Source organism: Ictalurus furcatus, chromosome 25 (genome assembly GCF_023375685.1).
Source record: "Ictalurus furcatus strain D&B chromosome 25, Billie_1.0, whole genome shotgun sequence".
In the NCBI taxonomy this organism is placed as follows: Eukaryota; Metazoa; Chordata; class Actinopteri; order Siluriformes; family Ictaluridae; genus Ictalurus; species Ictalurus furcatus.
In genome coordinates this window covers 19,711,042-19,738,427 of record NC_071279.1, presented here as the reverse complement: position 1 = coordinate 19,738,427, position 27,386 = coordinate 19,711,042, and the positions used below count along the sequence as shown (strand labels likewise).

Here is a 27,386-nt window from a genome sequence, read left to right as displayed (position 1 = left end):
GTTTTATACGAAATATTACACAACAGTTAGTTCTGTTCCATGAATTTGATTGGATGAACAGCATTCCAAGAGTTCTACTATTTAATATAACCGCACTGAGATGTTTCACTGTGCTCGTTTGTGTTCGCCACGTACAATTCCAATTCTAGCGATAGTTTGTTGATCTAAAACCGCTACTACAGTAGAGTTAGCGACATCATCAGCGGACTTGACAAACGATACATTTTTCATGAAAATATGTCTGTGTGTAGGAATGCAGTGAGTAAAAACTGAAAAAAATATTATACCAGAAAAAAATCCAAAGTGTTTATTAACAATAATAGTTAACATTAAGGTCTCATTCTTGACCAGAATTATAAAAAATCAGTTTAGCATAGTTACATTGATGATGCAGCTGATTTTTAAGGTAAATTTTTTTTTACCTCCAGAATTCAGTCAGTCCCAGTCAAATTTTAGAGTGGAGCAACAATTGTTTACTTACTAATTTAAGTTTTACTAACCAAACAAACAAAAATGTTTCCTCGAGCCAGCCAGGAGTCGAACCTAGAATCTTCTGATCCGTAGTCAGACGCGTTATCCATTGCGCCACTGGCCCAGATGATAGGCCTATACACGCGGAGCAGCCTAAAAACATTGATGTTATATTTAAGTAACGTGTTTTAAGAACTAAAATTTCCGCACAATTAAAACTTTTATCGCCATCATTATTTACAAGCCAGCTATCTGATCAGCAACCTTAATTTTTTTTAGATTAAAATAAGAATAAAAGCAAAATTTCCACAGTGAAGGTTACAGGTGACGTGTGTGTGCTACTGTGGCTTAGACATGAGGCCTGTTCCTGGTGTCAGTATCGCTAAATTAAGAAAAAAAAAACAATTCACAATAAAAGTTAATTCGTAATAATTCCCCGTTTACTATTAACTCCAAAATTCAGAGATCGGTGTCAGAGATGTTTAATTGTATGTTAGATCTGATCCGTAAACATCGGAAATTGAATGGGGGGAATTTAAATGAAACATAGCCACTGATTTATAGCAAGTGAAAACAGCAAAATGTTACGGAGAGAACATTCAAAACTAAACAAAGGGGAAAAAAAGAAATTAAGATAGAAAAGGAACATCCTCGAGCCAGCCAGGAGTCGAACCTAGAATCTTCTGATCCGTAGTCAGACGCGTTATCCATTGCGCCACTGGCCCGGATGAAAGAAGAGGCCAGGAGTACAGCTTATAAAGGAGAAAATTTATTCATAGACGCGCTTTAAATATATCCGTGATGTAGAACATGTTATTTTCAGTCTAAAGACGAGGAAATTGTGACGAAAATTAAACCGAGATTCAATTAAGGTTTGTGTTTACAGATTTTCCACTCGGTGTTACCTAACGCATGATTACAAAAAAAACAAGTCGCTAGAGGGCGCCTGGTGACGCCATAGATTAATTTGCATTGAATCGTTATGATATTTGCATATCAAGTTACAAATTAAGCTATACGAGGAAGGAAAACTATCTGAAATAGACACTCCAGAATACAAGAGAGCTTTATAATTATTAGGAATTGGGAAATAGACATAAAGGATATGGTCACAGATGGAATAACTTTGGTTGTTGGGAACAATGGTGATCAGTGATTGGTTGTTGGGAACAATGGTGATCAGTGATTGGTTGCTGGGAACAGTGGTGATCAGTTATTGGTTATTGGGAACAATGTAATCAGTGATTGGTTGTTGGGAACAATGTGATCAGTGATTGGTTGTTGCCTTTACACATTGGTGATCAACCTGCTGTCCCAACTTGTATTGTCAGCAGCTTTGATGTGAGCTGGAGAGATGTATCAAATGTCACTAACATCTGCTCAAAAAGTCACCAGATTTGTTGCTAGGTTCATTTTTGCAATAAAGTCGCTAAAGCGGTTTAAAAAGTCATCAAATCTAGTGACAAAGTCTTTCGTTGGCAACACCGTTCATCACTGTGAGCTGGATATGACCTGTGTACTAAGATTCACAGGTCATACACCTACCGAGACCTGGCTAGTCAGATTGTGTCTCTGACAAATCAATATAATTTACTACTCTTACTGCTCAAAATGCATAAGAATTTTTTCCGCCAGGTACGTTATGAGAAATTTCTCTGACTTAATGTTTCAGTGGAAATTACGTCCATACATTTAATTAACACGTCACGTTTTGAGACTTTATGCTTTTATGTAAGTGGAGGAATGAAAAACTGTCCACTAGGGGGCGGAACAGAGCAAACATCCAGATTTTAGGATTAAAAACTCAGTTCAAGGCTTTTAGATTGAGAGTTTTAGTAGTTTCAACAGATACAAAGCATCAACTCTAAACCTAACCCTAATCCTAACCCTGTGTGTGTATATTCTCATTTTTGGTGTGTGTGTGTGTGTGTGTGTACCTGCTGAATAACCGGAGCCTGCACTCCACTGGTCTGTATCTGAGGCAGCACCTGCTCCTGCACCATGATGGGCTGCTGAGGCTGAATGATGTACTGAGCTCCATTAGCAGCTCTCACCACCTGCAGGATCTGACCTACACGCACACACACACACACACACGTCTATTATGAAATGACAGTGTAATGAATTCACTGAATGGTGTGTGTGTGTGTGTGTAGGTGTTGACCCCGCTGCAGGCTGGTCTTCCTCAGCAGACTGGTGTAATCATTCAGTCTCAGCAGATCGTCCTGAGAGCTAAAGACTGAGATAAATGAGGTAAGGAAAATAATCTACAAGTGGTGCAGATTTTAAATGACGGCCAATTTGTCCAGGACCGGCTGTCCCAGCAAATTCATCCCAAGAGCAGACGGTCTGATGCAAAAAGAAGTCTCCAATAACCCCAAGATTTCATCACAGGATCTGCTAGTAAGTCTTGCAAGTGTCTGTGTCAAAGTGCATGCTTCTACAATCAGAAAGAGATTGCACAAATCTGACCTGCATGGGAGGCGTGTCAGGAAAAAGCCTTTGCAAGACTACAGTTTGCCAATGAGCACACAGGCAAAGACCAGGCCTTTTGGAATAATGTGCTCTGGACAGACGAATCAAAGTTAGAGTTGTTTGGCCACAGTAACAGCAGACGTGTTTGGCAAAAGACCAAAGACAGCTTTTCAGGAGATGCACCTCAAACCAACTCTGAAGCACAGTGGTGGAAATGTTATGGTTTTGGATTGCTTCGCCACAGAAGAATATCACATCTATTGAGAATTCTGTTGAATAAACGATTGAAAAAGTGACTTTCCCTTGTGGTTTTGTTCAAGTTTGTTCAACTTTAATTATAGGTACTGTTTCAAAATAGGTACTTATTTTTTCACATGACTGTACATACAAAGATATAAGGAGAACAACCCAACGAATTTAGTTTAACAGAACCCTTTCTGAATGTTTTCTTGTACACAGAAGTTAAACCTCCACCAGAAGGTTTTATGGGTGGAATGTTTTTATACAACATTCCTGTAATGTTACTTTAAAAGTTGTAGCTATAAGATCCTTATTTGTGAATTTGTTTTAGCCCATATTCTGCAAATTCCCATCAGGATCACTAAAGTATCCATCCATCCATCCAACCATCCATCTCATCACAGGGGTTGAATGTTGAGTTGCATTAACTTCCATGTAAAGCTGAAGTGTAGCAGAAACAAAAGCTATTTCAGTCAAGTCCAAAGTTTGAAACACTCCTCATGACACAGGCAGATGGAATGCCAGTCATGTGATTCACAACCTAAAGTCTCAGTGGTTCGGGATTTCCTTTATGTGTTGCATAAGATTCTGCTTTCTGAGGAATTGTGGAAATGGAAACCTTCCTAGTATGATAGTTGGACTTTTTTTTGTGTGTGAATGTGACTCACTCAATGAATACAGCATTCACTGCGTGTCACATTTTACATTAATATTGGCACTGTATAAAAGCTAAAAATTGATAAACCAACAATACCCTCCCCAAATAAATAAAATGTATTCATGTATTTATTTATTTAAAATACAATGCTTTTAAAATACAGCTTATTTACTTGTTTGTTCGTGCTTTTTAAAATCTATTTATGGAGTTCCAAACAATTCATTCATTCATAAAAATCTGCCATTTCTTCATAAATGTTGCACTTAAAAATGCCACAAATGTCCTAAATCAGTGTGGAATATAAACTGAGTCACACTGTTGCGAGCCTGTAGACCTACATTCACGTCCCACTGTCTGATCTTTATAGTGTGGTCATGAAGAAGGCCGTGTGTCTCACACATTACTCATGCCGGTGCCCCCGTAACTGGACAGCCTAAAACTCCCCGTGTACATATAACCTTTAACCTGTTAAACACACAGGCCCGGCCACAGTACTCTCACTGTCATGTAGTGTCCTTTTACTAGTGTACTTTTACACTCCTGCTGTCTAGAAATACCTGTAAGAATGAAACACACACATTAAAGAAGCAATCAAAGAAGTGCAAAGTAGAAAATACAAGAAGTGAGATCAAAAATAATCTCAGCTGACAGAGATGGAATGTTCCTGTATATTTCTGTAACACATTATAAAACATCTCCTGTAACACTAATCTCCATAACGTTAGTATATAACGCTGTTTTCAGAGTTATACAAAAAACACGTACGATTGCATGTATGAACGTTACGGGATGTTGCAGCAGCGTTGTAGGAATGTTTACAAATGTTGTGTAGAAAAACATTCTCAGACCACACACACACACACACACACACACACAAAACCTAACATTAGAGATTCTAATAACTTGGCAGTTGAGAACGTATCGAAAGAAATAGTAAAAGAAATGGTAATGATGATAATGTTTACAAAAACAGACAGCTCCTATCATTTAATATATGCGCTGTGTGGAACGTGTCTCAGTCTCATTAATGGAAATTAAACCTGCCTGATCGTTCAGAACACTCTGGTTTGTGCACCTGCACATTTTGGTCACAACTTTACCACATTTTGATAAATTTAGCGAGAGATCTGGGCCACGTGGAGCCAGAAACATCCAGAAGCACTAAATATAGATTACTCACACAACAAGGGAAGGTCACACCTACAAGTTAAACTAAAAACCATAAAAAACAAGAACAAGGTCAAAAACATCATGACCCCCTCCTCACACACACACACACACACACACACACACACACACACACACACACACACAGATATGTGTACAAAATTCAAACTGAATTGATCTTAAGTGATTAAATCATGTATCTTTCATCACTTAATTATGGAAAAATATAAATTGAATGAACATTGAATATATTAAACTGAATGTGTGGTAGAACAGAGAGAAATGACAAGATAAGATAAGATAATACTTTATTAATCCCCAGACGGAGACATTTGGGTGTGTTCTGCAACATCTAGGTGGATCTAGGGGGAAAAAATGTTTGATAAACTCATATTAAACTTTTTTTAAAGGTGTGTTCTGTGTATTTTTTAGAATGTTGCTAGGAAACACATATATAAACATTCCTGCAACACTGGTGCATCTTTTTCAGTGACTGACACCAACAGTGTATTACCACATAATGTACTGGGCAATAGTTGCATGAGCAAACCCGTATTACCGCATATGTTTATAGAACGTTGTAGTAACGTTATGTATGTAAACTGTCAAATAGTAATGAAACATTCTGATAACGGTGTCTCTGTTAGCAAGCGATATAGATGATCAACAGTTCTGAAGTTTCTGATAATACACTTTAAAGCAAGCAAAATCAGGAAGGATCTAGGAACTTTTAAATCTAAGAACTTTTAGTGTTTAGTGTTCCGAGAACGTTTTCTGACAACCTTCACACAACCCTGATGCGACAGTTTGTGTACTAGTTTTTTTTCTTTCCAGCAGCGCTCTACTAACATCAGCTCTGGAATGTTACGAGAACGTTTTTCAGATAACGCTTATCTGAACTTTCAGATACTACGCTCTTTTTATTCTGAATGGAAATGTCGTGTGAGCAACGTTCTAATAAGATTGCAAAGCAAACCCGTATTATACTGCATGCTTTTAGAAAGCTACGGTTCTACTGTAGGACCTTTTCATTCAATCGGTCAGGTTTTCATTTCTGGTTTTTGAACGTTACAATAAATAGTAGCTTACTGTCTATATAAAAAAATGTGTTTGTGTGAGGTTTTAGACCATAAACTTTACAACCTGACCTGAACCTCTTGAACACTTTACTAAAAGTTCTAATAACACTCTTTATACGTGAGGAATTTCAGGCAGGAACTTTATTTTTTTTTTTAACATCACAACCTGAGCTTCTTGGAACTGGGTTCTGATGTTCTGCTAACAATCTGTATTAGTTCTCAGTGGTTCTGAACGTTCTAATAATGTTCTTTTTTGGTGAGCAGTAAACTCTTTTCAAATGTTACAGTTCTGGGAACTTTTGGTTCTACGAAAGTTCAACATGCCAAGTGTTCCTGATGTTCTGAAAACACTTTCAGATCAATAGAATAGAATAGAATAGAAAACTTTACTGTCATTACATCGAAAAACAATGAACTTTCAGAAACTGCTCAGCGGTGCATCAATACACGCACACACATAAACCACACAATCACATTCCGTACATACATTTTCCTTAATAATGTATTTTCATTCTTTTCAAAACACATTTACATTGCATTACATTTTATTCATTTAGCTGAGGCTTTTATCCAAAGCGACTTACAGATGGGAAAATAAAGTTTCCATAATAATAATATGTTGTTGTTTTTTTTATTTTTCAAAGCGATATATCAAGTGGAGAACGATACAAGTAGTGCTACCATACAATATTTTAAATTGAGTTCTAGAGGAGCAAAGTGCACAGAGTAGAGGTGTAAGAGCCAGCGTAAGTGCAGAATTATTTATTTATTTATTTATTCATTTGAATGGGGATAAGTGAAGGGTTAGTTAAGTGGGTCTTTAGCCACTTTTTGAAGATAGTTACGGATTCTGCTGTCTGGATTGAGGTTAGAAGTTAATTCCCCACCACAGAGGGACAGCATGACCTTCCTCAAAACTTTTGAAAACTATTCTGAGAATGTTCCCTGCTACCTGGGGACGTATTTCATAATGAGGTGAAAGGTTATACGGCATCCCTGTGAACGTTTTCTCTAAGCCACTCCCAGTGTACCCTCAGAAGAACATGAGGAATTTTTGTGTGTGTGTTAATGCGTCAGGAACAAAGGACTGTGACGTAACACACACACGGGTGTGTTCTCTCATCTCGCCACTGTGTGTCTCAGTATCACTAACTGAACTGTGTGTCTTGGAGATGGTTGCTAGGAAGATCCTGTGGAATGTAAACAGACACTGAGTGGTTTCCAGTTCTAATGTCAGTCAGGTAGTCACACAAACCCACGTCTAACTACACAGACGGAGTTTCCCCTCTGAATTTTTTTTTGATTGTCTGTTTAGTGAAACCGGACGCCCCCAAACAATCCTCAGCTCTCTTTTGTTTTAAAAAAGTACAACCACAGTCTAGATTTTCATTCTGTGATCAGTCTGCAGCAGACTTGTAGATCTGCATCGTTTCTGGCTGCGAATTCTGACGTGTTCGTCTGCGTCGTACGCCATTTTGGAAACCACACGCATGTGGGGGGGAAAAAACGAATACATGCTAGACAGAAGTGAGGTATTTAAAGCTCCTCAAGTGTAACCCCCCAGATATCCGACAGAAAAAGAAAAAAAAAAACCTACAGGAAACAGTTGTTCTAACAGAGAGCCTTCATCACAAGATAACCAAATTACAGCATTATTTTTCTTTATTATTGCAAACAAGGAAAAAAAACATCATAAAAGTCGTACCTCAATAGGGAACCTTCAAGTCTTTTGCAAAACCCTTCAAGATTCCAAATTACAGTCTTTTTTATAAAGCTGTGAACATTTAATAAATACAATTAGTGTTATTTCTACCTGCACGCACAGGACTAGTTAAAAACTGGTTAAAAACTGTCAAAAATTTGGGTTCCTTACAGGTTCTTTCGGATGTCCCTTTTGTACAACAAGGTATTTTGTTGTTTAGTCAGTTGAGAACCCCTGGGTTAGGGTTGACACAATTACAGCATTTATTTTTCTTTATTGTTACACACTTATAGAGAAATGAGGTCAACTCTAACACATATATAAGGTTTCTTTTATTACCCCTTAAGGGGAACCCTTAAAGTTTCCATGTCAAAGTTTACAACAGTGTTTCCTTGTCAGAAAAGGTTCCAAGTAGAACTTTTTTTAAAAGTATGCATTTTTTTTATTATTACACTATTCTGAAAAAAAAAAAAACCCAAAAATGTTCACATCTATAAGTGATATACTGTAAGGTTTCAGTGGTTGTGCCTCCAGGGGAATCCTTAAAGTTTCAATGCAGAACCCTGCAACAGAGTGCTTCCATATCAGAACAGGGTTCCAGACTAGAACTGGAGTCTTTTAAGGAAATGAAAAAACCCCATATCCCTTAGTGAACTAGCGTGCACAAGAGTAAAACTTGTTATATTTGTTATTCACTGTGTGTGTGTGTGTGTGTGTGTGTGTGTGTGTGTGTGTGTGTGTGTGTGTGTGTGTGTGAAAATAAAATGGCAGACATTTTATTTTATACAGAAGTGAGGGCCAAACCACAGGGAATGTGTGAATGGAAAATTGCTAAGCTTCAGTCAGCCCCAGCGAAGACGATCAGCGCTGGTGTTTTCTGCAGGGAGAGTCCCAGCAAAGTCACAAAACACTCCCATAAACCCCGGACTGAGGGGCCTTCCATTTCTACAGAGCACTCGTAACTCACGCAACACATTCAACGCATCCTTCCTACTGAGTCTGCTTCATACTTAAAAAAAAAATAAAATCCATTTTCATTCTTTTTGCATCATAAAACAACCTCCAAGTTGAACAAAGCATGTAACAAGCTACAGGGTGTCTGAAACATCAGGAAACGATGGGAGTCAAACCGCATAAAACTAATTTTGTATTTATTATTTACAGAATATTCTGTACATGTTCACCGTTACCACCTCTACACACTTCCTCAGCTTTTCAGCTGCTTGATCACTCTTTTGCATCAATATATTCCCATGGGTTCCTGACTTTTTACTGCATCTTTACTACAGTCATACGCTTAGCATAACAAACAAAAAAAGCTTAATCTAGACCCTTAAAGGTTCTCCGGTTTGATGTATAAGCCCTTCTGGGAGCGCAGAACCCTTAACTATTCACAAAGAATCCCTTAAGGAACCAATTAACAGCTAACAGTGTACCATCATTGCAAAAGGACAAAAGTACAACATTTATATTTCTTTATTATTACACGCTCAGGAAAGAAGGTAAAATCTAGAACCTTCTTCAGTCTGTCCCTCTGGGTGGAACCTTAACGTTTCCTGAAAAACCCTTCAACAGAATGTTTCCCTGTCAGAAAGAACCTTTTAAGGAAGATGAGTACCTTTAACTATTTAGAAATATATCAAGCGTTTTCTAGCAGTATATCATCACACACAAGATTCTAAGTAGAAACGTATTAGTACTATTTCTGAGAACCTTTGAGGAACCTAAGAACTGAGAACTTTTGGGGAACAATTATTGCAAAACAGGAAAACTGCAGCGTTACGGGGAAGAAGGTCAAATCTAAAAGTTCTTTTGGTTGTGACTCTTAAAGTTTTCTAAAGAACCCTTAGAGGTTCTCTGTCGAACCTGACAAAAGAGTGTTTGAACATCAGACAGAGCTCAGAAACCTTTTAAGGAAGCTAAGAACACTTAATTATCTAAATTCTCCGAGTGTACCTGCATGCGCAGGAGTAAAACCTGTGATAAACTCTTAAGATCTAGAACCTCTATGGGTTATTTCAGTTGTCCCTCTGATGGTACTCTGAAAGGTTCTAACTTCCAGGGAACCATGTTTTTTAAAATCTTAAAATCACAGCGTTTGTTTGTCTTTATTATCACACTCATATATAAAAAATAAACCTTTATAGGTTGTCCCGCTAAATAAACCCGTCAGGTTCAAGGAAGTTAGGGACATTTATCTGGATAAAGAAGGACCCAATCACGCATGCACAGGATTTAATGGTGCTTCACACTCTTAAATCTAGAACTTTTCACGGTTCTTTCCAAGGTTCCTCTAAGAAAATGATTAAATGTTTTAATGTCGAACCTTATAACTGGATGTTCCACAAGGAAACTATTCAATAACCCGAGAACAATTCGAGAATTAAACCGTTTGTAATACGGTTTATTTTGCAAAATTAAAGCATTTGTTTTTCTTTATTATGACACCCTTATAAGCTCACATCTAGAACCCATACAAGGGTTCTCCGGTTACGGCTTTAACAGAAGCTTCCATGTCAAACTTTACCGCAGCGTTTCCCTGTAAGAAAGCGTTTAAGTACGCAGTAAACCATTAACTATCCAAAGGGGGAACCAATTTTTTGCAAACGTTTAAGCAGAAATCGGACGCAGTGTTCGGTGAGGTTTTTAATGCGGCTGCTAAAGAATGCGATAGTTGTATTTAGATATTCAGATAATAAAGAGTTTATACACTCTATATGCATTTCTACAAAAAGTTCATGTTGGATTTGTTTATGTAAAATGTGCATGATGTGATGTTAGTATGATGCTAATCATATTAGCTCAGGGAAGGCACTGAGCTCCTGAGCTGTGGACCTGTCTGTCTATCTGTCTGTCTCTCTGTCTATCATTCATGCCCAAGGTTCATTCATTTATTCACATGATTATTGCACTATGGAACTGTTCTGTGTGTGTGTGTGTGTGTGTGTGTGTGTGTGTGTAATAGGAAAAGCACAAATTTCATTCTTACTCTGCTCACAGTGAGGGAAATTCTGTGAATAAAAACCCGCCCTGAGTTCCCCGCGCTAATCAGGACGCTGGAGTGGAAATCCCCTCCTGAGCGCAGACTATAAACACCTCCCTCAGCCCTGCTCGATCACACTCCCTCACAGACACACACAGAGACAGAGAGCGCACAGATATAAAGAAAGCAGTCATGGATATTCACACAGCCCCTACGAGGAATAACCGACTGGACTATTCAGACGACATGGATCCGAAAAACGCGAAACACACGGATGACCGCTTGGACAGCGGCATGGACTCGTTAAAGGAGGATGAATATCAGCAGCTGGTGCAGGAAATGGCGGATCTGGAGCTGCCCAGGAGCGCGCAGGACAGTGCGCACACACACCAATCCTGGAAGCATGAAGTCACCGAGGATGGAGACACGTAAGTGTTTTCTTTCTCTTTAATCGTTTATTCACATATTTGCATTAAGGAGGAAAAAAAAACCCAAAACAAAAACAAACTAAATAGGTAATAAAATGCGCGTTAGACATTTTACTCATTTCACTACAATGTGTGTGTGCGTGTTTATTGTGGTTATTTATTTGTATTTGTATTTATTTATTTATTTATTTGCATGCATGAGTGTAAAAAGTGTTTAAATCAGAAGTATTTGAACTGGGTTTGATGGGTTTGATGAACACAGGGGGCGCTAAGAGAAATTCGGAAAGTCCCTGGCGCGCAGCCAAAACCCTGATCATGCGTCAGATGTGTCAAAGCCTCACTGGGTGGAAATAACCTTCAAAAAAAAACTCCAGAGTTGCGAAACGCCCGAGTTTTAAACCACTTCCTCTGCTGGTAATTCTCTACACGATCAATTCTAAATAGCAACCCACATTATTTTTCCAGGTACCTGCATCTCGCCATCATACATGAGGCTGAGAATGAAGCGCTCCAGATCATCAAGCACTGCATCAACGACCCATTCCTCAACAGACAGAACCACCAGAGACAGGTAATTACCAAAACAACCAAAACAACAACAAAACAACCAAAAACAACAAAAAAGAATGAAAGAATTAGAATTGGGTTTTTTTAATCCCAGGGAAATAATAATACAATATATGTATTATTTATATGGCTACTTATTATTTTTAATAAATTATAATAATAAAAAAAAACCTAAAAAGAAAAAAGCTTATTCATAACATCAATTCAGACTCAAATTTTTTTGTGGGTGGAAAGTTCTGGAATAAAACATCATCGGAGTATTTTAAATCTGAAGCTCTGCAGAATGATTGAGGACTTGCTCTCTAGTGTAATAATGAAAGTATATCTCGACTAAACGTGTTTCTCTTTGCCGTGTGTTTCCCTAGACCGCGCTCCACTTGGCTGTCATCATGGAGCAGCCGCACATCGTGGAGAAGCTTCTGAAAGCCGGCTGTGACCCGCGTACGGTGGATCAGAGCGGAAACACAGCGCTGCACATCGCCTGCAGGAGAGGCTCGCTGTCCTGTTTCTCCGTACTCACGCAAATTAACACGCATCACCTGCGCAGCATCCTGTCTGTCCCAAACTACAGCGGTGAGTACGGTCTCTTCACGCTGCATTTCTTTCACCTGTTCACTCTCTAATCAGCTTTAACATCACTGCTATCAGTGTTTATAAAAAAAATCTTATTCTTCTTTTTTGAATTACAGGACACACGTGTCTGCACATAGCGTCCATCTGTGGCTTCCTGTCGTTGGTCGAGAATCTTGTGCAACTGGGTGCAGATATTAATGCCAAGGTTTGTATTTCTATACATGGACTATAAACTTTTTAGTGCGTTTTTGTTTAAAACACACGCTTGTTGACTGTGACAGTGGTAGGACATACAGCTGTGTGCCATCTGCATAGCAGTGGAAGATAATACTATTTTCATGAGTAATGGTACCCAGAGGTAGCATATAGAATAGAGATGTGTGGAACTCCAATCTTCACTTCTCTGCTTCTCTGTGCATTAACATTAACGTTTACAAACTCATAGCAATCAGTCAAACCAAACCCGATCCAAAGAGCTCCTGAATAAATGTTCAAGGCCACTTGATCACCCATGGAAGTCAACAAGAGTGTGTTGTAACAGGTTCTGAAAATAAAACTGTTTCTCAGTAAAGGGGACTAACAAGGTTTCTTTATTTCCTTCAGGAACAGTGTAGCGGTCGCACGTGCCTCCACCTGGCTGTGGATCTCCAGAATCTGGCCCTCGTGCAGCAGTTAATCGCTCTCGGCGCAGACGTCAACAGCGTGACCTACGGCGGACACGTCCCGTATCACCTGACCTTCGGCCGGCAAAACGGCGAAATCAGACAGCAACTGTTCGCAAAGACGGCGTCCGAGCTGCGCGAGTTTCCCGACTCCGAGAGCGAGAGCGAGGACGAGCTCATGTCCGACGAGGACTGTGTAAGTTTGAAGTTTGATGAAGGTTTTGGTTTTTTTTTTTCCGTTTTTTTAAGCTGTTTAAAATCGTGTACGAGTGTGATCAGTGATTAATAAGTTTCTTGTTTTTCCTCACAGTTATACGACGACATTCATTTTTTCGGGAAGTGAAGTGAACTAAAGAAACGAGAAAAAAAAAAAAAATGGGACTGAGTTTTCCCATGAAGCAAAACAGAAGGCAGCTGGTCCTCGTGATGACGGCCGTGGATCACGTGACGTGGCGTTACATGGCGTGACGTAGCGTGACGGCTCAGACTCCTCTACGCACAACAAGGAGATGGAAGAATGAAACATGAGGCTGAAATAGGTGCTCAGAATGCAGGGATTATGGGAAATTTCTGCCCTTCCTCAAAAATCCCTGAAGTGACTGTACCTGAGATGCAAGTGTATTATATTGTAAAAAAAAAAAAAAGAAGTAAAAAGTTCTATTTTTATACTTGTAAATTGTTAATAATGACACTATTGTACATCTTGAATATATTATTGTGTATATGACCATAAAACGTTTTATATTAAAAAAAGAACATTCCGTTGAATCCTTCGTCTGCTTGTTGATTTTGAACTTTTTCTTTTTTTTCTCTTTTCTGTGGTGGGGGGAAATAAAGCATGTCTCCGATGGAAAAGCTAAAATCACTGACTGCAATCAGAGAACATTCCTGACGCTGTACAGTGATCAGTATCGTTTCTGTAACGGAATCAGTGACTCTGACTCAGTGAATGATTTTGTATTTATTAATTTTTTTATGTTGGTAGAGAGTGGGGTCATAAGTGACTCACTTTCAACAAAACTTCCCCTATGGTTTCTTTCTTTCTTTCTTTTTTTTTTTTTTTAAAGAAAAGCCAAAAATTTCCTCTTGCCCAACAAAACAGTGTGAAGATAATTGAATCATCTGGGACAGTACAGAGCTGAACCTCTGATGGAAAAAAAAAAAATCCTTTATTACATTACCAAAAATAAACAGCTTTGGAATTTCCCAAATATTCCCAGTTGTATGAGTAGTGGATAAAACCTCTGAAAGGTTTAATATATATATATATATATATATATATATATATATATATATATATATATATATATATATATATATATATATATAAAGATAATTATTTAGCTTTCAGTGTAAAGTGTTAAATGTATTTGTAGTATCGTTACACCTTTATAAAAGATACTGAAGGTACTACAGGACCAGTCCAGTGACAGGGAACAGTACAGTACAGTACCCTTTCTCCAACACTGACATGCGTACAGTGTATTACACATCTTATCTTAGGAATTCATATCCAACATCTCAGAACAGACATAATTATTTTTCTCCAAACGAAATGTTTAGAGGATTTATGGAGACTGATGTTAACCTTTAGGGAAACTCCACGGCTTTGTTCTCCTCTGAGTTTTAATCCTGAGGGGAAAACTTCAGTTAAATAACCATGCATCATCACTCCGTCATGTGCTGCGGGTGAATTCCAGCCTGAGTTCATCAGTTTTTAGTGCTTTTCTAACAAGAACTTAAATCATGAGACACTCAACACCTTGTTTAATAATAATAATAATACGAAGAGGAATATTTATTTGTACAACACTATTTTATTTGGAATCCAAACTCTTAAATTAAAAGATTTTCTAATATGGAGGAGCACTTTACTGTAAAGTTCTACTGAGAATCATTAAAGGTTTTCACCAGAGGATCAACCAAAGAATACTCATAAGAAATCTTCAGAGGTTTCCTAAAGTGGATCTACTCTTTACCCTTTCTATTGTGGCTTATAACCCCAGAAGAACAAGCAAAGAACCTTTAATAATGTGTTTTTCGAGGGTTCATTAAGGGTTCATAAGTGTTCTTAGCTCAGGGGGTACAGTGGCTTAGTGGTTAGCATGTTCACGTCACACCTCCAGGGTTGGGGGTTTGGTTTCTGTGCTTCAGGGGTTTCCTCTGGGTACTCCAGATTCCTCCCCCAGTTATAGACTGATTGTCATCTCTAAGTTAACCATAGTGTGTGTGTGTGTGTGTGTGTGTGTGTGTGTGTGTGTGTGTGTGTGTGTGTGTGTGTGTGTGTGTGTGTGTGTGTGTGTGTGTGTGTGTGAGAGATTATGTCCTGTGATAAGACTCCAGGCTCCCTGTGATCCTGTGGAGGATAAGTGGTATGGAAAATGAATAGATGGATGGATGGGAGTTCTAAGTTTCCTAAACTGTTGTAATTGGAACCCATTTTCTACAAAAAATAAAACAAAAAACAGTTGCTCAAGACATTTCACAAAAGTTTCATACATTAACAGAATTATTTCATTAATCTCATTCACAGATGATAAATTTTTTAGTTTTATTTACCACATTATTATTATTATTATTATTATTATTATTATTATTATTATTTAAACAACTAACAAAGAAAAAGGATTCATTTCCACTATTAATCCAGAATTGTTTGTTGAGAATGTTTGGCCTCTTTATGAAGCTACAAACAAAACAACATGATATATAAGATATAAAACGTCTAACCTCACCCTCATACTTGATTCATGTAATATCTCAGTCCTGAGTCACTGTTCAGTACGTAAAGAGCTGCTCAAGTGTATCGAGAACCATGTGGAGAACCCCGTCTTCAATCACTTCCATTTTCTTTTCCTAAAGAAGTGAAACCGTTTCACTGCAGATTCTGATAAACGTGTCGTGTGACACGTGACTCAGAGCGATATATGAAGTATCATATGTAATATATCAAATACAGTGAGTCCTTCTATAGTCACTCATTACTGTAGAGGACTAGCACTTTAACCTGACTCTGTTACACACCCCATACTTATTAATCCTCTCGTCTGTACAGGGCTGAGTGCAAAAGTTTGCACACCCTTACTGATTAAATCTAATCATCCGACGTTTAACGTGTCGGTGTGTTGAGTTTTAAAGATTTCCTTCATCACAGAAGTTTGTAAGAGAACAGAAACTCTCTAATAACTTTACGTCTTTTCCTTTATTAATATGCTTTTTGTCATCATAAATGCCAGGCACTGATCCCAACATGTATATAATACTGTACAGTATCAGCCTGAGTGTTGCCTTTCCATAAATGAATGAGGTTTAGGATCTGTAATATATTACTCATAGTTATTATATTGTGTAATCATCACAATGTTTTGTAATGTTTCACAATCCCAGATTCCACAATGACATCATTTGACATCATTCGGCATACAGCGCTAAACCCTGTTGCCATGGTTACCAAACACAGACACACCACAGCTGTTGATTTCTGGATTGTGATCGGTCAGAAGGTGGTGATTAATTGTCTGTAACAGTGGCTCTGACGGTAACGCAGCTGCAAATCACAGGTTTATTTATAATTAACGCATTCGATCTAATACATTATCGTTTCTATAGTAACAGCTCATTCACAGAGACTCGTACAGTGGACGTGAGTAAAGCCAGACTAAGTGTGTAATCGTTTACATGGTGACGTTTTCTGCACAGAGATGTTTATGTAATGTTTATGGAAGGAGTCTCTAGTGTCAGCGCTTTGTAACAGTCAGAGGTGAAGCTGTGACTTCAGGACAGAGGATTTTACGCTTCTTTGCGGTTTCTCGGTAACGTGACAAGCTGCGTTTTTTCTGTCTTATTAACTTCAGGAGAGAATAAAGAGAGGGCCGGTGAGAGAAAGACTGTTTATAGCTGTTTACAACAGGAACTAATTAGTTTCGCAGAACAACAAAACCAACAATTCTATTTTTCTCCAAAAACAGCTTTAATCATACAGAGAAATATACAGAGAAACAAGGTGTTAATCACTTATACAGCGTTCTACACATTTCCCACAGTGCCGTGGTTCCCTGAGCTCAGTCTCGCTCAGATAGACACACCAGGTGAGCATCTAACTCTGCCTCAGAGAGAATCCTGAAACACACACAGACAAAAATATATTAAATATAAACATGAACAAACTTCATTTCGACTCATAAGAACCTGAGGAATAATTTACAGGGAGAAATCAATATCATCTAAATAGTTTGAGAAATGAATTATCAAAAAAAAACCCCGAAACTTTAAAAGTTTCGTGATTGCATAAGTATTCACCCCCTGTTGGTGGGTTGTGATCTGCTTTTCACAACCTGGAAATGCCACTTAAAACAAATTTGGGGTTCGGAAGAGTGTCGAGTCATAAGAAATCCCATTTGGAGTTTAGCCAGAAGACCTAGAGGAGACTCCAAACACACGCAGGAAATGGTTCTCTGGCTTGGTGAGACCAACACTGAACTTTAAGGTCTTTGTAATAAAAAGAGTTTTACATACACTGCTCATCACGCTGACACAAACACCACATCCACTGTGAAGCAGACCTTGTCTGGAACATCACCCCCCTACCTCAACTCTCTCCTGAAGGCTTACGTTCACTCACGCAATCTGCGATTGATTAACGACCAACGTTTAGTAGTGCCTACTCAGCGTGGCTCAAGGTCCCTTTCCAGAACCATCACACTAACCGTCCCTCAGTGGTGGAGTGATCTTCCAACCTCAATCTGGACCACAGAATCTGTCACTATCTTCAAAAAACAGCTAAAGACCCACCTCTTCCCTGAACACTTAACTAACCCCTACAATACCAACCCCACATTACCCTCAGAAAGAAAGAAAAAAAAAGGAACCTTACTCTGGCTGTTACACCTCGACTCTGCGCACTTTACTTCTTCCAGAACTCAATTAAAAGATCTTGTACAGTAGCACTACTTGTACTGTTCTCTGCTTGATTTATCGCTTTGCATGTATTTCCTCATTTTTAAGTCGCATTGTATAAAATCCTCTGCTAAATGAAAAAAATTAATAAATGTAAATGTAAGCATGGTGTCGGTAGCACGGTAGCTTTACTGCATAGCTAATGAAGGATTTCTGCCCAAAATTTCTCCTGTTTCTCTGGAATCTTTGTGTAATTTGCCTAAAGTAACACACACACACACACACACAGACAGAGAAGTAAACAAAGTTTTAGAATTTAGAATATGTTTGATTCTGCACTATTGACCATGTTCACTCCTTTGTAAAAAAGATCAGATTTTCCTTAAGTATTTCTTCCATTGAAGCTCGTTTTAGACGACTCTGATGTAATGTAGATTGTCAGGTTTTACACAAACGTGGAGTTCACGCCGTCATTAAGAAATTAAGTAAGAGATTATGTAAATATAAAATACAAGATCCTACTTTTTACTTAAGTTGTTGCTACTTATTATATAATTTGCAATAAAGAATTTTAGCTTAAATTAGAAAAGAATGCAAAATAGAAGTTTCTCAATACCTTTCTTTACCCCACAGTGTGTGTGTATATACATATATATTTAATAAGTCAATAGTCTGAACAAAATAATATACAATGTTACAAAAAAGAGCAGTACATCGTTTATCTCAGAATGCCTGATGAAGAAGAAATGGAAAAAAACAAACAATGATGGATCACACATATTCAGCACCAGAGCGAAGTATTTAGCTCATTTACTCGTTCACACGAGCTAGATCCCAGGAGAACGGACTGCACTTTAATAACACTGTGCGCTGTTACACTGTGAATATGACCTTGGGACGTATAAAATGACACGCTAAAGACACGTGGCGTCAAAAACCCGTCAAACGAGCCGAGTTGTCCCTCTGAAGTTCACTTTAATCTCATGTTCTGGTCGACAGGTGTGTTTTCTGTGCTGATGAGGAAGGAGGAAGTAGAGTGATTAACGTCCCTGACCCCATAATTTCCCAGTGAATTTTATGAAGTGTGCATTTTTATAAATTTCCTACTTCCTGTAACCTCATTCAGTGTTCAGTCACTCACTCTCTAGGTCTGGGTGATGTTACAAAAAAAAAAATCACGTTCTCATACGAAATCATATCACGATTCTCAATATACATCTCACGATATACATCACACCGATCCAAAACCCATCTATATAATCTATACAGGTAATCTCTGATCACGAGATAGACAGACAGAGAGAGAGAAAGACAGAGACAGACTGAGCAAACAAGAAATATTCAAGAGAAATAAAAATAAATATTCATAAAAACATTCAATATTCATGGAAACTGTTGGCTTTTTTGACATTTTTGGATCATCTTTTCAACATTTGATCGTCTTTGAAAGAGTGCCTGTTAATGACGTCGATATACTTGAACAAAACCACAAGGAAAATGAGTTTTTCAATCATTTATTCACTAGAAAGATCAATAGATGTGATATTCTTCTGTGAAAAAGTAAGTACACCCTTGGCCTCAGAAGCTAGTATTGCCCCCTTTAGCAGAAATAACACTTGTATGTGTTTTGCATAATTGTCCACCAGGCTTGCTGGAATTTTTGACCACTCTTCCATGCAATATTCTTTCAGTTGTAAGATGTTTGAGGGTTTTCTTGCATGTTCCGCCCATTTCAAATCCCCCCACAACATTTCAACGGCATTCAAATCTGGGCATTCTATAACCCTCCATTTCTTCTTTTTGAGTCGTTCCTTGGTGGATTTGCTCCAGATGTCCTCACGTTATCTTCAAGCACTCTTTGACATGATGCAGAGTTCATAGATAAATCAATGAATGCAAGCTGTCCAGTCATTGAGGCAGTGAAGCAACCCCAAATCATAACATTTCCACCACCGTGCTTCACAGTTGGTATGAGGTGCTTCTCCTGAAAAGCTGTCTTTGGTCTGCGCCAAACATGTCTGCTGTTACTGTGGCCAAACAACTCTATCTTTGATCCGTCAGTCCAGAGCACATTATTCCAAAAGGTCTGGTCTTTCCCTATGTGCTCATTGGCAAACTGTATCATTTGACATAGTGTATCAACTTCATTAATAGGCACTGTTTCAAAGAGGATCAAATGTTTGCTTGTCCAAATAATAAAAAAAAAAGCCAACAATTTCCATGGGGTGTACTTTAATATAATTATATATAAATAAACATGGAAAATGAAGGAAAAACCCACTAACTTTATAAGCTAAATGTAAGGTTTATAAGGTAAATATAAGGAATGTATGTATGAGCAGACGTAATGGAGCACTGATTAAACTCTCACCTGAACTTGGGCTCCTGTGCCGTGATCACTCCCACCTCCAGCTCCGACGGCTTGAAATCGATGGACAGCACCGTGGACAAGCAGGTGATCGCCGTCTGCCAATCAATCACACACAGACACGCCCCCAATTACACACACATGCCCATTTATACAGTCATTCCCATTTAGACATAGACACACCCATGTATACACAGACACGCCCCCAATTACACACACCCATTTATACGGTCATGCCCATTTAGACATACACACCCATGTATACACAGACATGCCCCAATTACACACACATGCCCATTTATACAGTCATGCCCATTTAGACAGACACACCCATGCACACACAGACATTCATTCGTTTTCTTTCTTTCGTTGCTTTTTAATGTCTGTCTTTCTTATTATTATTGCATTGTATAATTACTATCATTATTATTATTATTTTATCATCTGTTTATTTGATTATTTTTATGGATTCCTTCCAGTCCTCATTTCTCTCATTCTCACAGCCCGGTCGTTTGTGCAGCTGCATCACAAACAGGAGGAAGTTCTGCTTCATGGTTACTGCACCTCGATGGTCTGCTCGAAGGTCCAGTCGTGCTTCTTCTTAACTTTCTTCTCCAGGAAGCTGATGGCTTCGGTCTGTTTCACTCCGGCTGCTGTGGCCTTAAAGCCGCAGTAATAACCTGCAGGGTCGCACTTATACACCTGCGGCCCCAACTCCTCATCCATACCGATCACGATCATACCTGACACACACACAGAGAGCGAGCGAGAGAGAGAGAGAGAAGAGAGAGAGCGAGCGAGCGAGCGAGCGAGAGAGAGACAGAGAGAGAAGGGAGAGAGAGAGAGTCAGGGTCGGATTACCCCGAATACAGACACCTAATAAACCTGATACACTCCTGTTTCAAACCTGCAAACGTGAGAAAGTTCTCTTATTAACGTTCTACGGTCTACAGGAATAAAATCCTCAGCAATGTTACGGATCGTTTCTTAAAAACAAACAAATCAACTTGAAATAAACAAATTCCTCCAACAAACTGAAATAAAGAGAAGTCATTTCAATTATAATTAAATAAAACAAACACATTCCTCACCCGGAAAAGTAAACTTTAATTAAATACATTAACCATTTAAACAATATTTCAATTAATTAATTAATTAATTAATTAATTAATTAAACCTTCAAATAAATTAAACAAACTTGCTCTTCTCCCACAAAACTAAAATTAAATAAACCAAAACGTTTAAATAATATTTTAATTTAGATTATTAAGCAACAGGAAATAAAATAAGCACTAAATTTAAATTGAAAACTAAGTTAAATAAATTAATTCCTCAGCAGGATAATGAATATAAGTAAACTATAGAAACTAAATAATTCAAATTTAAATTTATTTAGTTATTAAATTGTAAGTCTAAAAAAAATACAGTAAAATTAATATAACATACTAATTCTTTCCATGACAACGAAACAAAATTATGGAAAAAGAAATCTGTTATTAAATTATAATTTACATATTAATGATTAATTTAAATAATACATTGAACTAAACTGGAAAAGATGTGCGATGAGCCTCAGCTACAGAGTTACACAGCTGATTAAACTGAGGGCAGTTCAAAATGTTCAAAATTAAATACAAAAAAACAACACTAATCTGTTTATGTCTCTTATATAATTAAAAAAATATATAAAGTGTCTTTTTAATTATAGAAACATTACAGTAACATGTTCTGTGCTAATGTTTTATCATTTCTAACTTCTCCTGAGGGTAAAGGTGTATATTCTTACATGCACACGTGTGAGTGTGTTTGTGTGTGTGTGTGTGTGTACAGTGTATTCATCACTCACAGCAGCCGAGCGGTCTCATCTCAGCGTTCTGTGTGTAAACCTGAGAGATGTCGGCGATCCTCTTACACAGCATGTCTACTGGAATCTCGTAGCCGTATTTGTACATCCAGTTCGCTGCTTCGTAACGCGCTCTCTGCACCTGAGACTTGCTGTCAGCTGCATACACACACACACACACAGCATGTAATAATCCCTGAATAAATATGAATAATGTGTATTATTTATCCTGTAATATTTTGTTATGAAGTCTGCATACCCGTCATGCCCGACATCACGCAGCCGATGTTGTCTGTGATGCGGAACAGGTGAGTGACTGTAGAGGCGTCCAGGAGCTTGTCCTGAAATTATTATTATTATTAATAAACAGATATTTATACAGAGAGACATACGGAAGCTGTGTGTTACGTGAACGTGAACTTACTGGAACTTTTTTCTGTGTGACGACGATGGCGCAGTCTTTCCCCCGCACAGCCACTGACGTCAGGCCGCCCTGATTAATGGCCTTAAACGCATATTCTGTAAAATATGTTTGAACAACACAATATTACAATCACGGGCAACTTCTAAAATATCTGGTGCTGTATATACTCCTCCAATCCCACTATCTCAGTCTGAAGACATTTCACACTAATCCTTGAGTAATCGTATTCGCCGAACTTACTACTGTTCACGTCTTTAACTTTTTAAACGTATAACTTATGGTTACGATTACGGTCATTCAGTGCAACCGTTACTCTTTTAGTAGTTCCAAAGTTCGACCGTAGTGCAGAGCTGTACTCTATTTAAAAGTATGTGCACCCCTCCTAATGATTGAGTTCAGGCGTTTCGGTCACATGTGCATCTAAAAGCTGAATAAAATCAAACACACAGCCGTGCAGTCTTCGTAAACACACACCGGCAGTAGAACGGGTCGTTCTGAAGCGCTCACTGACTTTAAACACAGCGGTGTGACTGGACGCCACCTTTGCCACATTAAAAGTCTGTGAGATTTCTCTGAAGTGGATGCATCTAGAAGCAACGACATTCAGCCATGAAGAGCCAGACAAGCGCTGAGGTGTGTAGTGTGTAAATATCACCTATCTTCTGTTACATCACACACTACAGAGCTCCAAACTGCCTCTGGAAGCAACACCAGGACAAGGACCGTGCATCAGGAGCTTCGTGAAGTAGGGTTCCATGGCCGAGCAGCTGCACACAAGCCTGAGGTCACGACACACAATGTCTGGAGTGGTGTAAAGCGCCGACACTGGACTCTGGAGATGTGGAAACATCTTCTGTGGAGTGATGAATCATGCTTCACTATCTGGAAGCCTCTGATGGATGAATTTGGCTTTGGTGGATAGCCAGGAGAACATTAACTCCGAAACTAGTCGAGGTGTGGAGGAGGAGAGATACTCATCTAGGGCCGTTTTTTAATATTAAAGTCCACGGTTTTGGAATGTGAAGCCCAACATGCTCATATACAGTATGTGTGATAGTCAGGTGTCCAGATACTTTTGACCCTACAGTGTATCATCTGTGTATTCTCCCTCTTGGACTTGTGACGTCACTCACACATACCACGCCTCCATTACTGTATATGTGATTGTAACAAATAAGGTGAACGAGAATTAATTTACACGTTTAAATTTAAACTTTAATCGCAATATTTAAAAACGATTTTTTTTATTTTAAAACATTTATTTAAATAAATGTATGATTAGTTTGATGTGAGGTTGTTGATAGAAAGATTAGCATATTCATTCATAGTAACCAATCAAATCATGCACAAATGCGCTTTAATTTAATAATCGCTAATTTTATCTAGGGTTATGCTTTTTTTTTCAAATCTCTACTTCTGAATAAAATGTACTTTCACATAAAAGCAAACTGAACACAACTCTAATAACAATAGCTAGCGCGTTAGCATGTTAGCACTGCAGCTCACTATGAATGAAAATACAAACAGAACATCTTCTATTTCTATACTCACCCACTTGATAAAGTCTTCCCTCTGGCGAGAAAATAGTAATATGACGATCAAACCCGGCGCTCGAGCCGCGCGACATCTTTACTAAATGTTATTTCTTAATAATAATAATTAAAATAAAAAATAAAAAACTCTCTATAACGGTGACATGCAGGATTTCTCTCTAACCCGGAAGTACTCTTAGATTGCGCTACCGAGGTCATTTGCGTCACGTGACCGCAGCAAGCCCTCCTGCGCCATTTCTTTTTAGTACTGCTAAAAAAAAATATTGAATAAAAACACAATTCGAAAAGTTTTTGAATTTTAGACACGTTTACATATCGTTTAATTAGAATAAACGAAGATGCAGTTTTAAAATATTTATTACTACTTTTAAAATGGAGCAATAATGTACAAGAAATGAACATTCATTAGTTGAAACCTGGTCATTCATTACACGACTCATACTTAAGATTAAAAACAAAAAACAGTGGGGTAATTAACTTATGTTTAGTTACATACGTTTTACTGTCACATCCGATAAGCCAATTGTTTTACGGATGTCTGCCATAAATGACGATCAACTAGATACAATTTTTGTTGGTTATTTTTTACCTCCTCAATTCTAATCCAAGTGATATTATAATTAACATTAATGACTTAATAAGTCAAATAGGGAATGTAAAGTAAAGACTAGCTGTCAATTAATGGCCTGCTTGTACTTGTATGAGTTGATGTTATGTTATTTTATTCCACAGTTAAGTTAAAACTATGAAGCAGGAAACAGATAGGTAGAGATCGATAGATAGAAAGTACTTTATTGATTCCCCAAGGGGAATCAATAATGTACACAACACAACACAAGAGCAACAGGCAGGACTAAAACTTAACAGTTCACAGAACTTTGAAAAATGCACAATAAACTCACAATATTCCACAAATAAGAGGGAATAAAAATATACATATGAATAGCTTTCTGAGTTATTTACAGACTAATATTCCCGTACAGATTAACTGTATGGAGTATATTGCAGGTTTGCAGGCTTAAAAGTGTACATTAGACATATGTGATGAACAGCTGTGCATAAAAATGTACAGCGGTCATAAGTAAAGTGGTAGTATGTTTGTAAGAATGTGCAGTGACCCTATGTAAAAATGGTTGTGCAGTATGCAATATGCAGTGTAGTAGTTGGATATGCAAACTCAGTAGGCATGTCCATCGTCTCCAACGTCCTTATAGCTCCCCAACCTAGTTGTTGTCTCATTGTAGAGTCGGATAGCAGTGGGCAAGAATGATTTTTTGTACCTTTCCTTGTTACAGCGAAGCTGCCAAAGTCTACTAGCTGTGGGATTGCGGGGGTCTACTGTCTATGATCCTCTCGATTTTGTCCACCGTCCGCCTTTCCACCACCACCTACAGGGTCACATCACTTTTTTTTTTATAAAGGTCCTCAAGTGTGTTTAGCTTCCTAATGTTGTTCTATTTGGCACCCACTCTGAAGGGGAAACCCAATAATCAAAGAAAGAAGTTTTTGGGCCAGTGTTTTCATGGTTGTTTATGAAAAGTACTCCTTTGCAAAAATTGCCACAGTGTTGCATATGGAAGGCCAACATAGCCACACAAACTAGATATTGGGTCAGGTCAGTTTGCTACCTGAGTCTATTGTACCCTAGAACCTCCAAAATGCTTGATTTGCACGATTTAACCATTTTCTAAAATTAAATTGTATGTGGGCCACATTTATTTTTTTTTATGGCATTCAAAGTCTGTCAAAAATGGCCCATGAGTAGCCAATGCTTAATAGTTTAATTCTGGGTTAAAAGTGGCCCAATGTTCTGGTCTACATCATGCCTACGGTGGAGTTGTGGCTGTTCTGACAAATTCACATTTCGTTCCATGGTGTTATGTGAGCCAGATGAATGGGAAGTGTGATATTTGGGCTTTCATCTTTTAGCCAAAAATCAGGACAGGGACAAAGGGAATAAGAGTTAGGAGAATCATGTATGTCTATTTTAAGAAACCCTACACCAACGACATACGGTTAACACCCACGACTAGATCCTTATCCAGCTTATTTGAATAGGAAATTGGCCTTCAGACCAGAAGCCTGGATTATCTCCTGGCTGGTTGTAATGTTAAAACTTTATGAAACCAATCTTAGTAGCCTACATGGCAATGCATTTGAAAATAAATAAAAGATGCTAGTTGTCATCAATGAATGGCTTGCTTGTGCGAGTACAACAGTATGATTTGTTGATATTTACGCAGTTAAGTTAAATCTATAAAGGCTCACTAGCTTTCTAATGTGGTTTTACTTGGGACCTACTCTGAAAGGGAAAACCTCTTGTTGTACTCATGAACCCCAAAACATTTTGAGTGCTAGATTTTTCCATGACATTCAGAATTTGTCCCAAAAATGGCCCATATGTATCTAATGCTATCTAATGTATCTAATGATTGTATAGTCATTTGACTTCTGGGTCTAAAGTGGTCCAAAGTTTTGGTGTACATCATGCATGAGCTTATGCAGCTTATCTGAATAGGAAATGGTCCTTCACAGGTCTGAACCAGAAGCCTGTGGCTGGTGGTAATGTACATATAAATTTCATGAAACTCATCTTGGTATCCTACATGGCAATACACTGAATTAATTCTGAATATTGTACGCTGAACTAAACTAAACAATTTCCCTCCAGGCCATATGTGGAGGTATAATGTGGAAGTGTTGTAGTCTTATCTGATGTACAGTTTTCTAAGGAGGAACTTTAGTGGCGCTGATCTCCAATCTGTCTTGGGTTCTCAGAACGTCAGCTCGATTCTGATGGAAAAAAACAGTCAGTGAATGGAAACCATGACCACACGGCACTTAAACATTATCTTGGGGTTATTATCTAACATTATACACATAGGAGGTGACCTGAAGATGTGGTTTATAATGGGGGAATTATGTTTATACAAAAAAATCTATGAAAAATGTTGCACATATTTGGATATTTAACTATATCACTATATAAACATTAAAAGTTCCGAAACAAACATGCAGATGCAAGTTTTTTTTAGTGATAATGTTTTTGTATGATGAACAAACCAAACCTGACTGATTACATTTATCAGCAAACATTTACATCCGTTTCTCAGAAACCAATATCTTCCTGATATTCTGGGAACGTATAACGTGCATTTATTTGCATGAATTTTAATCTAAGGTTGCATCCTGTATTTTTACATACATTTGCTTTTGTCCAAAAGCAAACCAGTCCCTCTGTGGTGACCATTTCAAAGTCCATGACTTCGACATAAAATAAAAAAAAGTAAATGCCAC

At 38.0% G+C, this 27,386-nt stretch overlaps 2 protein-coding genes, 1 long non-coding RNA gene and 2 other non-coding genes across 6 annotated transcripts; 2 read left to right on the top strand and 3 right to left on the bottom strand.

The window, feature by feature from the left end:
* Positions 1–522: 522 nt before the first annotated feature.
* Positions 523–595, bottom strand: trnar-acg (transfer RNA arginine (anticodon ACG)). Its single transcript has one exon. It is a non-coding gene; the product is annotated as a tRNA-Arg (tRNA).
* A 528-nt stretch (positions 596–1,123) lies between these two features.
* trnar-acg (transfer RNA arginine (anticodon ACG)) lies at positions 1,124–1,196 on the bottom strand. Its single transcript has one exon. It is a non-coding gene; the product is annotated as a tRNA-Arg (tRNA).
* Positions 1,197–10,900: 9,704 nt separating this feature from the next.
* Positions 10,901–13,773, top strand: nfkbiaa (nuclear factor of kappa light polypeptide gene enhancer in B-cells inhibitor, alpha a). The gene is made up of 6 exons (XM_053614754.1): positions 10,901–11,203; positions 11,669–11,774; positions 12,136–12,343; positions 12,460–12,548; positions 12,947–13,201; positions 13,316–13,773. The coding sequence occupies exons 1-6, from the start codon at positions 10,968–10,970 to the stop codon at positions 13,346–13,348; spliced, it is 927 nt and encodes a 308-aa protein (XP_053470729.1). The 5' UTR covers positions 10,901–10,967; the 3' UTR covers positions 13,349–13,773.
* A 2,554-nt stretch (positions 13,774–16,327) lies between these two features.
* On the top strand, positions 16,328–17,880 carry LOC128601520 (uncharacterized). Its single transcript, XR_008384723.1, has 3 exons — positions 16,328–16,565; positions 16,705–16,817; positions 17,049–17,880. It is a non-coding gene; the product is annotated as an uncharacterized LOC128601520 (long non-coding RNA).
* psma6b (proteasome 20S subunit alpha 6b) lies at positions 16,952–26,864 on the bottom strand. Of its 2 annotated transcripts, none has more exons than XM_053614767.1 (7): positions 26,811–26,864; positions 22,537–22,631; positions 22,372–22,453; positions 22,116–22,271; positions 20,834–21,012; positions 20,273–20,367; positions 16,952–17,124 (listed from the first exon to the last, which is right to left on the bottom strand). In XM_053614767.1, the coding sequence occupies exons 3-7, from the start codon at positions 22,385–22,387 to the stop codon at positions 17,067–17,069; spliced, it is 504 nt and encodes a 167-aa protein (XP_053470742.1). In that variant the 5' UTR covers positions 22,388–22,453; positions 22,537–22,631; positions 26,811–26,864; the 3' UTR covers positions 16,952–17,066. The 2 variants fall into 2 exon arrangements, with proteins under 2 accessions (XP_053470742.1, XP_053470741.1); XM_053614766.1 differs by lacking the exon at positions 26,811–26,864 and adding an exon at positions 24,088–24,274.
* Positions 26,865–27,386: the final 522 nt, after the last annotated feature.

Excerpts from the sequence above, each read along its gene's own strand:
- nfkbiaa (XM_053614754.1), top strand. The coding sequence starts at position 10,968 with ATGGATATTCACACAGCCCCTACGAGGAATAACCGACTGGACTATTCA. Across the intron at positions 12,344-12,459 it reads GTCTGTCCCAAACTACAGCG|GACACACGTGTCTGCACATA; the intron begins GTGAGTACGGTC and ends TTTGAATTACAG. Across the intron at positions 13,202-13,315 it reads TCATGTCCGACGAGGACTGT|TTATACGACGACATTCATTT; the intron begins GTAAGTTTGAAG and ends TTTTCCTCACAG.
- psma6b (XM_053614766.1), bottom strand. The coding sequence starts at position 24,163 with ATGTCGCGCGGCTCGAGCGCCGGGTTTGATCGTCATATTACTATTTTC. Across the intron at positions 22,272-22,371 it reads CGTGATGTCGGGCATGACGG|CTGACAGCAAGTCTCAGGTG; the intron begins GTATGCAGACTT and ends GTGTGTATGCAG. Across the intron at positions 21,013-22,115 it reads GATGAGACCGCTCGGCTGCT|GTATGATCGTGATCGGTATG; the intron begins GTGAGTGATGAA and ends TGTGTGTGTCAG.